Source organism: Coenobita brevimanus, chromosome 60 (assembly GCF_032717465.1).
Source record: "Coenobita brevimanus isolate Jiangsu-jjx chromosome 60, ASM3271746v2, whole genome shotgun sequence".
Taxonomy (NCBI): Eukaryota; Metazoa; Arthropoda; class Malacostraca; order Decapoda; family Coenobitidae; genus Coenobita; species Coenobita brevimanus.
Genome location: NC_137013.1, coordinates 1,224,142 through 1,237,032, shown reverse-complemented (window position 1 = coordinate 1,237,032; position 12,891 = coordinate 1,224,142). Strand labels below are relative to the sequence as shown.

General features: G+C 44.0%; 1 protein-coding gene across 1 annotated transcript in view; it reads right to left on the bottom strand.

Annotated features, from left to right (window-relative positions):
- Positions 1-2,230, bottom strand: part of LOC145403084 (sodium-coupled monocarboxylate transporter 1-like) — a 30,218-nt gene extending 27,988 nt beyond the window's left edge. The window contains exon 1 of the mRNA XM_080274917.1: positions 1,996-2,230. Coding sequence (XP_080131043.1) covers positions 1,996-2,230 — 235 coding nt within the window. The remainder of the gene's footprint in view (positions 1-1,995) is intronic.
- Between the last annotated feature and the right edge of the window lie 10,661 nt (positions 2,231-12,891).

The following is a 12,891-nucleotide window of genomic DNA, read 5'->3' as shown; positions in this document are numbered from 1 at the left end:
GTGACGTATTTCATAGTTTATTTTACGTGCCACTAGAAAATTATAGAGAGAAGAAGAGGCTTTAGGCACACTAGGAATTACATGGAGTTCTCAGTAACCCTTTCATTACGAGTGAGCTTTTTATGTCGCGAGTTCGGCTGGCTGCTCTCAGAATCGAAGCACTGACCCCTAACCCTTCCATTTTGTTTCTAAATTGACCTTACCTTTTGATCTTGACCTTTGTCCCCTCCCTGTGACCTTGACCTTTGATAGACTGTTCTTAATATCGAATCCCATTATCCTTGTCTTATCCTAAAACCATAAAGTTGGTATAATTCAGGTAGAAGCTATTTAAGCTGACCTTTTCGATGTGATTTTGACCCCTGACCTCGAAAACATTAGGTCATCCCCTTGTGTGATCCTCATCTCTTACACAAAGTTCCATCCAAATAAAATCAAAGCTGTTTTAGTTGCATTCATCACACACAAACACAAGGCTTGAACTTTGGCCTTGGCCTGACTGCTCTCAGAATTACCTCCCCTCGTTCTTGTCTTGCCTTCAACACCTCCCACAAGTTTGGTCTAAATTGGATAAAATTTTTCAAACTGACTTCTGTAGATAAAACGATGACCTAACCTTGTGACTCTGACCTTTGACTTATTGGCTGACCTTCAACATTTCCTCCAAATATGCCTATAGTTGGATTAAACATATTGTACTTCTTTCATACACGCGCACACTACTCAAAACAACATTGCTTTCGCTTTGCGAGTGCGGGTGTAATGATACGCCGTCGTAGTGAAACAGTTATACTTTTATTATCTCCTTTGTCTTATACCAACTTTCCACAGTTACAGACGGGATGTGCAGAATCCAGACGCAGGGAAAAGAACACAGAATTAGATACTGTCAAGGGAGAGCCAACCGAAATATACATCTGTTGCCTCACCATTCAAGCCTTCAAACCTGTCTGCTGAACACGAATGCATCATTACAGTGGGCCACATCTCAAGTGTGTAAAAGATGGAAATTAATGTGTACTAATATTTTACAAGCATAGTAATGTTATCGAGCTGATCCCACACGAAGGCCGTATAGATCCGCAAGAGACTTAAAACTGAAGCTGGCAGGTCGGGGCGTTTCACATCATATTATGCTATTTTAGTATTTTCACGCGACTCTGTACGGAAAAGTCAAGTGGTTTTATATTCCAAGAAACCATTAACTGAATTAGGTAGTAAATATATAACCTAGACCCCCTGGTGTACTAGTGGATAAGGGCGCTCCAACCAGGTGGGACTGATTAGGGTTTAAATCCAAGGAATGGCTTGGGTTTAGGTCTTTGAACGATATGGATAACGAGAAGAAGAAAGAAGAGAAGAAGGAGGAGGAGGAAAAGGACAATTTATCGACTACATAGGCGTCATGATGGCAGATAGTCAAGAAACACTATTGAAATATGAATACGGAAAAATATGCGGCACAGCAAAGATAAAAGTTTCCCTAATATTTCCCTTCTTCTGCTCACTTCATTCTGTTGTCTTATGCTTCTCTGCCCACACATGATTCTCTTTGATATCGTGTGTCAGAGGGGAACGTGCCAGACCTGCCCTAAGTGTGAGGGAGAGGTATTAGAGTGACAAGGCGAAGTTTTGGTCCTGCCGACGCATTATGACTTAGTTACCGCTTCAATCCTATGTCTGTTTACGTCCGTTTTCTGTATCGTTTTCTACTTTCGATGAAGCTGTCGTAGGGAAGGGGGTTAGTAAGCATATATTTAAAGACTGATTATAAAAGTTTTTCTTAAATTGGAGAGAGTGAGAATAAGCTGGAAAAAAAATGCAATGGTAGTGAAGGGATTGATATAACGAAATAGAGATAAAAACAAATGTATTCAAAATTGTTTAAATATAAAATTGTAAGAGGCACCCAAGAAATTACATCACGGAGCAATTCGCTATACACCCACTCACCCACACCCACCCACCCGCTCACCCACACCCACACCCACTCACCCAAAACCAAGATGGCCGATATGTAGGAGGCCACGAGAGACATTGCTACAGGCGCGCAACTCAGGGACCTTCCTCCCAGCAGGAACTCATCATTGGCGTCCTTCTCCCTGCTCTTGAAGGCGTAGAAGACACCTATGGCCAGGGACGCGACCAGCATCACCACGAAAAGCAGGTAATCCAGCCACGTAAAGCCTTCCAGCTCACCCTCTTCGTTTAAGTTGAATTCGTGGGTCATGGTGTGTGTAGGTGTGTGTTCGTGTGTATGTAGGAACGAAAGAAGGGTAGTGTACGTGCGTGTGTATGTAGGCACGAAAGGTTAGTGTATGTGCGTGTGTATGTAGGCACGAAAGAAGGTTATATGTAGGTGTATGTTCGTGTGTATTTCTTTCACATTAACTATTCTCTTGACTGTGTGTGTGTGTGTGTGTGTGTGTGTGTGTGTGTGTGTGTGTGTGTGTGTGTGTGTGTGTGTGTGTGTGTGTGTGTGTAAGAGAGAGAGAGAGAGAGAGAATGTGTGTGTGTGTGTGTGTGTGTGTGTGTGTGTGTGTGTGTTTAAGAATGAATGTGTGTGTGTGTGTGCGTGTGTTTATGAATGAAGTGTGTGTGTGTGTGTGTGTGTGTGTGTGTGTGTGTGTGTGTGTGTGTGTGTGTGTTTAAGAATGAATGTGTGTGTGTGTGTGTGTGTGTGTTTATGAATGAAGTGTGTGTGTGTGTGTGTGTGTGTGTGTGTGTGTGTGTGTGTGTGTGTGTGTGTGTGTTTAAGAATGAGGTAATGAGGAGTGTATATACCGCCTCATGACCCAAAATCCTCTCCCTAGCTTTATAAAAATCATGTAATAATTCTCTGGACTGAACAATACTGGTGTTGATCTGAAAATATTTATAAACTGTACCTAGAGTAGAAGGAAAGGGGGTAAGTATTTTAAACAGTTTGTCTGCTAGCTTTTTTCCTTTATCCCTTTTTTTTTAAGGTGATATTATTGTCACCCTAAATACTCAAGTGTGCCAGTGTCGGTGCGAGGGTGAGGCAGGGAGAGGGAGGAAGAGGCTGGGGCGACCAGGTGGGGAGGATGCAGGGGAAGGAGTAAGGAAGGCGGGAGCGATGGACGAGTTGCGGGGAAACGAAGAGGGTTGTTCAGAGAGAGAGAGAGAGAGAGAGAGAGAGAGGACGGAAAGGTAGCAAGGGTTAAAGTAGGAAAAAATTAGGTAAGAAGGAAATAAGGGAAAGTTTTGGAAGTAGAGAGAGAGAGAGAGAGAGAGAGAGAGAGAGAGAGAGACAGGGGAAAGGGAGGGAGGGAAAGGTAGCAAGGGTTAAAGTAGGAAAAAAAAAAAACACAAGAAGGAAATAGAAAGTTTTGGAAGTAGAGAGAGGGAAAGAGAGAGAGAGAGAGAGAGAGAGAGAAAGGGATAAAAAGTAAGAATAAACCCAAGAAAGAAATGGGAGAAGATTTTGAAAGTAAGAGAGAAGATGAAGGTTTTAGTCCATTTGTTTTAGGTGTTGGTGTAGGTAGGTTGCATTCGGTTTTTCGTCCAGGCCTTTTTATATCATTTACTTAAAGATGTTTGCTAGTCTATCCCTTTCTAAAGCTTGATTGAGGCTGGTGTTTTTGTGTTTTAATTCCTCGCTAGACTTGGTGGGTAGTAAGGGGGGTGTTTGGTTCAAAGAAAAACGCCTGGAATGTGTCGAGAGTCGCACGGGTACAAGAATCCACAGTTGGTTTTGATGACGGTGGGATGAAGTATTTTGAACTGATGGATGATGGAGTTGTTAAAATATGAGGCAGGAGAGTTGGGTGGTAGTTTATTATTACTCTGACATGGAGGCGATTTGTTTGTGGCCACCTCTCACGGGATTAAGGCGTCTGGCAATACATAGATAGATAGGTAGATTCCGGCGGATAAATACTGACAATTCTGGATGCTGTTAGAGGTTGTTAATTCGCTACAGGGAAAGAATTTAGATGAGCAATAACTATCTAAGGCTGCGTGTTGTACAAATGTTCATGACTGCCGACTCTGGTGTTCCTTGGTTGTACACTAATCTGGTTTCGTTGCTTGTACACTGATGTTGTTCGTGGCTTTACGTGTGTGGTGGTGGAAATAGTGTGTGTGGTGGTGGTGGAGACAATGTGTGTTAGGTGGTGGTAGTGTTGGTGGTGGACGTAATGTGATGGTGGTGGTAGTGGAGACAATGTGTGTGGTGGTGGTGGTGGTGGTGGAGAGGGGTTATGGCTGCATCACCATCTCTTCAGTACGCCAGTTCCTGTGGATAGGGAGACTGTTAGTTATCGTAGCAAATATTATCACCACAACAGACTGTGTGGTCCTACATAGTTAGTCCTGTAGAGTCCTGTAGAGTCCTGTATAGTTAGATAAAAAAAAAAAGTATATTTCTAAGTGAATCAATAATGAAGTTGTGACTAATTTGTATTTCTCATGTTCTCGGCACCCATTTTAAAAGCCATCTTGAATATTTCCAATTCCCCAAGCCTGCCTGAGTGGCCTGACCAAGATTATGAAGAAGTAGGTCACACAGCATCATAAACGGCGAACAGGTGGACTCCAATGCACTGTCCATCACTCCTACTGAAAGATTACCACGCCTTGCACTGGGTAGGGTCAGGCCAGATCTACTGAAGAGGTCACTAACACCTCCATAATTACTATACTCAGTTTTATTTTTGTTACTGAGGCGAAGATCCACTTGACAGGTTCGTGTTAATTGTCTGAATGCAACGTTACCATATAATCTCTTTACTCGTTTGCATTATTAACTGACAACATATATCTGAGGGAGAAAGTTGGGTTATAGTCACGGCGCAAGACTCTGAGGTTTGTCATTATCGTACCCTGGTATCCTACCATTCAAAAGTGCGTCCCATTTCGCGTCATATTATACATGAATCATATTATTATACACGAATATTATTATACACGAACATATTATACACGAATCACTTGCGTCTCATGTTATGCACGAAATGGGACGCACTTTTGAATGGTAGGTTGCCAGGGTACGATAATGACAGCCTCAGAGTCGTGCGCCGCGACTATAGTAAATGTTATTCGGACATGTTGCATTCAGCCAATCAACACCAACCTCTCACGTGCATCTTCGCCTCAATAAAAAGAAACTGGAGTAGACAACAGCTCACACACCACCTCCACAACGATCCCCACGTTATCAACAGCTTCTTCTAGTCATATTTTTATCTGATGTCGTTTGTAGTCTTTCTTTCACCACATTCACCGCCAAATACCAAACAATCCAGCTCCTCTGTTTTAAAAATCTATGTGAATTTAGTGTACCGTATTAAACTGATCTGTTGATATATATTTTTTCTAAGTTTACGAAATATATAGGGAAAAGTGCGGTGTTTTGGGTATACGCAATTTTTGGTTTGACGTGAGGCCTTGGAAGCGTAACCCTTGCGTAAAGTTGCGACACGACTAGAGAGAGAGACAGACAGACAGAGACAGACAGACAGAGATAGTTTTTTTTTTTTTTTTATGTGTCCGACTCTGGGCATAGGTTTCCCAGCCCGTTACCAAGGCCCAGTAGTCCTCCTACATACCATACACCTCCACATGTCACCACTTCGGCGCTAACACCCACCGTCCATATTGAATACATGCTAGGGCTGTCTCATACAGGACTGGTGTATTGGTATTAGCAGGGGTATATTTACAACACCACCGTCTATATTGAGTACATGCTAGGGCTGTCTCATACAGGACTGGTGTACTGGTATTAGCGGGGGTATTTTTACGACATGTCGGCGGGTCTTCTGGTAGATCAGTAAAGCCTGCGTTAAAGAAATTCAAATCCTTAAACTGTTCCCTGCCCCAGCCGGGATTCGAACCTGGGCCCATTAGGACTGCAGGCCACGTCGCTACTGATTAGATGTGAAAGTTTACAGGCGGTAAGATTGGAAAGTTTTCCTAGTGTGTGTGTGTGTGTGTGTGTGTGTGTGTGAGAGAGAGAGAGAGAGAGAGAGAGAGAGAGAGAGAGAGAAATGTGTGTGTGTGTGTGTGTGTGTGTGTGTGAGAGAGAGAGAGTGAGAGAGAGAAATGTGTGTGTGTGTGTGTGTGTGTGTGTGTGTGAGAGAGAGAGAGAGTGTGTGTGTGTGTGTGTGTGTGTGTGTGTGTGAGAGAGAGAGAGAGAGAGAGAGAGAGAGAGAGAGAGTGTGTGTGTGTGTGTGTGTGAGAGAGAGAGAGAGTGAGAGAGAGAAATGTGTGTGTGTGTGTGTGTGTGTGTGTGTGTGTGTGAGAGAGAGAGAGAGAGAGAGAGAGAGTGTGTGTGTGTGTGTGTGTGTGAGAGAGAGAGAGAGAGAGAGAATGTGTGTGTGTGTGTGTGTGTGTGTGTGTGTGTGTGTGTGTGAGAGAGAGAGAGAGAGAATGTGTGTGTGTGTGTGTGTGTGTGTGTGAGAGAGAGAGAGAGAGAGAGAGAGAGTGAAGAAAAATAATCTCTCTCTCTCTCTGCAAACAACCCACCCACATCACACTTGCTTTACGCTGATGCACCAAGACTGATGCACGTCAAGATGAAAGGCTGAGTTGGTAGGTAAAGGCCTCACTCAACTACCCACACGATTTTCACGAAGTTCACCATTCACTACCAGCCAACTACTAACCATCCGCTGAAATACAATATCGAACGAATTATTTTACACTCAAATCCACACCGCTGCTACTGAAGGAACGGCGGCAGAAGAGGAGCAACGAGGAGTGGAGAGGAAGAGAGGGGAGGGAAAGGGAAAAAGGTGCATGTATGAGAGAAGAAGGGAAGGGAGGAAAGCGGTGTTGTGAGGAGAGGAAGCGAGGGAAGGGAAAAGGAAAAGGGTGCAAGAGTGAGAAATTTAGGGAAAGAAAGGGAGGAAAGCAGTGTCGTGAGGAGAGGAAGAAGGGAAGGGGAGGAGAGAAAAAGGGTGCAAGTATGAGAGAAGAAGGGAAAGAAAGGGAGGAAGGCGGTGTCGTGAGGAGAGGAAGAAAGAGGGAAGGGGAAGGGAAAAGGGTGCAAGAGTGAGAAAAGACAGTAAGAGAAAGAAAGGGAGGAAGGCAGTGTCGTGAGGAGAGGAAGAAGGAGGGAAGGGGAAGGGAAAAGGGTGCAAGAGTGAGAAATTTAGGGAAAGGAAGGGAGGAAAGCAGTGCCGTGAGGAGAGGAGGAAGGGAAGGAGGGTGAGGTAGGCAAGATGGAGAATTTGAAAAAGATAAAGTGAAGGGAGACGAAACAGAAGCGACAAAGATACTGATGTGGGCGAAAAGATGGAGGGTTGTAATGTACTGCCATACGTCTTTCCTTCATCTTTCTTCACTCAGAGGATTATTAAAGCGTAGGAGGTATTTTTATATGTGGCTGGGGTTAGTTGCAGCCTTTATTAACCTAGTCTGTCTATCTATCTATCTACTGCCCTAATCCCGTAAGCGGTGGCCACAAACCAGTCGCCTCCACGTCGCCCTGTCCCCCGCCATTTCACTGCCCTGCTCCCAGCTCACAGACACCCCTCTCATATACCTTCTCTCATTAACCTAGTCCACTGCTAGTTCTTTCAAACATGCAGAGAATCACCTGGTGTGTGTGTGTGTGTGTGTGTGTGTGTGTGTGTGTGTAGAGGGAAAGAAGGGCTAGGAAGTTACTCTCACTGACTCTCAATTTCCCCTCATTCTCCGTGTGTGTGCGTGTGTGTGCGTGTGTGTGTGCGTGTGTGTGTGTGTAGAATCAGTAAAAACGAATATAAGCCCTCGGATGCAAGGAGACAAATGATTCTTGGAAACATCGCAATATCAGTCTTGTTGCCAAATCCTTCACAGTTGCTTATATTTCAGAATGATGCGTATATTTTCAGAATGATGCTGGTTCCTTGAAAGCAGTGATAAGAAACAGGGAAGTGAACGTGGAAGTGAATAAGTTAGAGCAGTGGAAATGAGTTATTTGAAAGGAGCCTGTGGAGTCACGTGGACACACCGACAAATGTGGAAGTGAAGGAGCGTTGTGGTGTGGATGTGGTTATGTGGAGAAACAGACTGACAAATGTGGAAGTGAAAGAGCATTGTGGTGTGGATGTGGATGTGATAGCAAGCGTTAGGAGAAACACACTGAGGTGGTTTGGCCATGTGGAGAAGATGGAGAGTGAGAGACTGACGAGGAGAGTGTATGTGAGTGAGGTGGAGAGGGGGAGAGGGAGGGGAAGGCCAAGGATGAGATGGAGGGATGGAGTGGAGAGGTATATGAGAGAGAGGGGTGTGAGCTGGGAGTAGGGGAGTGAAATGGCGGGGGACAGGCGACATGGAGGCGATTTGTTTGTGGCCACCCGTTACGGAATTAAGGCGTCTGGTGATAGATAGACAGATAGATGATTCTTTGTAAAATTTGCAAGCTCCAGACGGCCTCTAGGAGTGAAATGGTTTAAGTGAATGTATATCTGATCCTTCCTGCGCTGTGTCAGTTCTAATGTTAAAAAAAGCGTCTGATTGTAATAATATGAAAAAAAAAAAAAAGCAAAAAAACATAGCAGGGTGCCAATGGGTTTACTGTGTGTGTGTGTGTGTGTGTGTGTGTGTGTGTGTGTGTGTGTGTGTGTGTGGAGGGAAAGAAGGGCGAGGAAGTTGCTCTCACTGACCCTCAATTTCCCCTCATTCTCCGTGTGTGTGTGTGTGTGTGTGTGTGTGTGGATTATCTAAAGCCTTCCTACGTCATCCGGACACGCAACACTAGATTATCTTCAATTTCCTTCCTTTTTCCTGTCACAGTTTACAGTCTGGCTCATTTTGCATCATCAGTGTGTTACGCAGATGAATTGGCCAGATTTCTCTTCATCGGTCTGTCGCCATACAACCCTCTTAAATAAAAATAATAGACAGTGGTTACAAATTTTTTCCGAGAGAGAGAGAGAGAATGATTAGTTTTCTTCTCTCTCTCTCTCTCTCTCTCTCGGCCACAGGGAATCACAGTGCTACTTTTTTCTGCGGGTTGTATCCACGTGGGGAGTGAAGGCCAGTTGTACGAACAGACCAGTGCCTTGTATAACACGCTGATGATGACATATATAAACTTATGTATATATATAAACTGTCTCTTGCTTTACGTGAAGGACCAGTGTGTCGTAAGCGAATGGTGTCTAGTTGAAAGTGCAATACAGTCGGTGTGTAGGGTCCAGGGAGAAAGAGGAGGAGGAGGAGGAGGAAAAGAAGGAGGAGGAGGAGAAATAAGAGGAGGGGAAGGAGGTTGGAGGAGGAGAGGTGACAGGAGAGGAGAAGAAAGACGAGGCAAGAGTACCACAACTGCTGGGTAATAGAGAGGAAAAGAACAAGCTTGGAGGGAAGAGGGAGAGACGAAAGGGAAGGGAAGAGACGAAGGAAAGGAAGGAGGAAGGAGGGAAGGAGGATGTTGCGGTGGTGGGAGGAAGGAAGAGAGTCGGTGGTGTGGTGCGTGGAGGGATATGGATCATGTAACAATAAAAACAACGTTATGATGGAAATGAAGGTGAGTGGAGGTTGTGTAGCGATTTTTGCTAAAGGCGAGTGGTTTGTGTAAGTGGGAAAAACTGTGCTGACGTCATTAAAGTAAAAGGAATGTGGAGAAGTGATAACTAGGCACACACACACACACACACACACTGGTCACACAAGTCTAGCGAGAGTTTTTTTGTATTTAGTAAGAGGTATCACGGCCAGAGTGAGAAAGATCATTGCCGACAACACTGCTAGACTTGCAACTCATTTTCATTGACTCAACAACTCGTTCCTTTAGGCACAGCAGTCCTTGTACGTGCCACACACCCTCACGTGCACCACTTCGGCGTGCATACTACGTGCCTACCGAATACACGCAAGGACTGTCTCAGTTATAGCTCCTGCATTGGTATTGTCATTATCGTACCTTGGCAACCTATCATTCAAAGGTGCGTCTGATTTCGTGTATAATATGAGACGCAAGTGATTCGTGTATAATATGTTCGTGTATAATAATATTCTAGTATAATATATTCGTGTATAATGATTCGTGTTTAATATGATACGAGATGGGACGCACTTTTGAATGGTCGGTTGCCAGGGTACGATAATGACAACCTCAGTGTAGTGCGCCGCGACTTTAAGGGGGATGTAATGTCATGTCGATGGGTTTAGGGGCAGGAAGGTTAGTTTTGATTAATTTTACTTCCTCAAACTGTTCTCTGATCCAGCGTGGCACTGAAACCCCGTTTTGTGTGACGAAAGACCACCTCACTAACAACTCGTCCACCTTGTGTTTACATTTCGCCTCACAGCTTCTTGAGAGGCTGGTATTTTCGTCATTTTCTGTTCTAGCCTTGAAACCAAACGTCACTACATACCAGAGTCATATCGGTGAGTTTATTTTCCAGTTTGCCTTTACACAGCACATCACCACTTGTCCACTGCCTTCCATATGCAAAATAAACAGTTGTGTGCAGGTCCAGGCGTGATGGCAGCTGTGGATAGTGAATTGTAAAACAATAGAAGTATTTTGGAAGTGCTGTTGAAAAGGCCGTAAGATTTCAAATGCTTACGACATAAATAATTTCTACGTGTGTTTGTGTGATGGTAATTGTTGGGATTTTCTGATCTAAGGTGACAAAATTTAGTTCCTAATTACGTTGCTGTGATATTTATTAAAGTGATTCGTTATATGATTACAAATAGTGATGACCAGTATCTGACAGCTGCAGAAAGGTTCAAGAAAAGACCTTATCTTCCTGACACAGCAAACTATCTATCTATCTATCTATCGCAAGACGCCTTAATCCCGTAGGGGGTGACCACAAACAAATCGCCTCCATGTCGCCCTGTCCCCCGCCATATCATTGCCCTGCTCCCAGCTCACACACCCCTCTCTCATATACCTCTCCATCCCTCTATCCCATCCTTGGCCTCCCCCTTCCTCTCCACCCCTCCACCTCACTCACATACACTCCCCTCGTCAGTCTCTCACTCTCCATCCTCTCCATATGGCCAAACCACCTCAGTGTGTTTCTCCTAACGCTTCCTATCACATCACTGTCGGATCTGAAGCATACTGAAAACAATGTATGATCTGTATTTGCATCTAATAGTGTTTTCTTAATGCGAAACTTTGAAGGCTGTATTTTCTTAAGACGCTGATAGCAAAATGAATATCACAACGTATTATGTAAACATGAGAGGTTACATGTTAAATTACGCCATGGTGTGCGTAACGTGTACCGGTTTTATATCACCTACAGTTATAACTATCTATCTATAGTCCGACGCCCTAATCCCGCAAAGGGTGGCCGCAGACAGAACGCCTCCAGGTCGCTCTGTCACCCACCACTTCGCTGTCCTCCCCCCAACTTACTCCCCCTTCCCTCGTATATAGTTACAACGCATCCAGAAAAATTTGAAATGAGACTCAGGGGACATCGACCTTCAAGAACTGACTTTGACAACTTTTTGGCTGGCTGTAGTGACGTCTCTTATTATTTTACAGTCTGCATCAAAAGTCCACTCACCTATCCTGTTTCCTTCCTCACGAACTTTTGCAAATTCTTAATAAACCCGTGGCAGACAAAATCGGTCACTTTCTTTCGTCACGTCACTGTCATCGGCGTCTTTCGTGTCGGATTTATCATACTTGGATTTATCATACTTATGTGGAGATGTACTGCACTATCACAAGTAAAATTTTGAAAGTCCCGTATCTTTACTATCCTGCCTTCCACACGTCTCACCTCTCCTCCATTGTCAGGGAATAGTTATTTACTGGAGAGGTACAACAAATTCGCCCCGGTTTGGACTCTGCATATTTGCGTAAGAACAGAAAAAATAACGAAGTGGTGGGCAAGAGAAGAAGAGGGAAGGGAAAGAGGGGAAAGGGGGGTTGGTGCATGAGAGAGAGAGAGAGAGAGAGAGAGACTGGTTAGATGTGAGCTGTCCGAGTCACTTTGTATCATGCTACACTATCACTCTTAGTCCTCAGCCCGCATCATATATAAACAGTCAGAATGCGAACTTTACCAGATATTTTTCTCCCGTCATCCTCCTTCATACCTAGTGCTGGTTGGACAATTCTTTCAGTTCGGTAAGGTAATATTTGGCGTATTTTGGGGGCATCATACGTTATGTAGCTTTGAGAATGTAAGGTGGAGGGATTTTATTGAATTTGTTTCTTACGGTTTTATTTCTACAAGGTAAATAAAACCTTAAACAGCAAAACTAACACAAATATGACGCTGCTTTAGTGAATAGGTTACATCCAGGACAGACAAAACTTTTATGTTGCTAAATACCCAACCACACATTCCCGCCGATTCTTCCACCAACGCCGGAGTCCCTCAGCCTGGACTGCCCACTGTTTGAAAAGTGAAGTTCGCGTGAATATATTAATTTGTAGCGACTGCCGAAGCGCTTACTAAATTCATAACGTTAGATTATTATGTAGTTTGTCTCCATGAGAAATAAGATGCTTGAGATTACTTGTTGTCTTACGTAAGCATACAGTACGGTTAAAACGAGTCAAAAATCATTGTAATGGAACGGTCATTACAGACACACATAACCTATGGGATGCTTCTTTGAGGTAAATTTGAACCCTCACACCTGCAGAACGGACACGGAAAAGGAAGTGCACGTAACCCGAAGGAATAAGGTTGAGGTAGGTTATTTTAAAGGGAAGGAAGAAATAGTCAGTCTACCACTATGTTGGCCCTAAGAAAGCTTTGTCTAAGAAAGTTCCAAACTGCTCTTTCAAGGAACTATCGACAGCTTTAGGTGGCAGCCAATTTCAGGCAGTGTGGATCTTAAATGTGATGATTTTTTTTTTTTCAAGAAAGAAGGAACCAAAGGCCAGGAACCCGCTAATTGATCCCTCCAAGAAAAAACAAAAGATAACAGGGCGCCTAATTGCTTAATGTATCATGG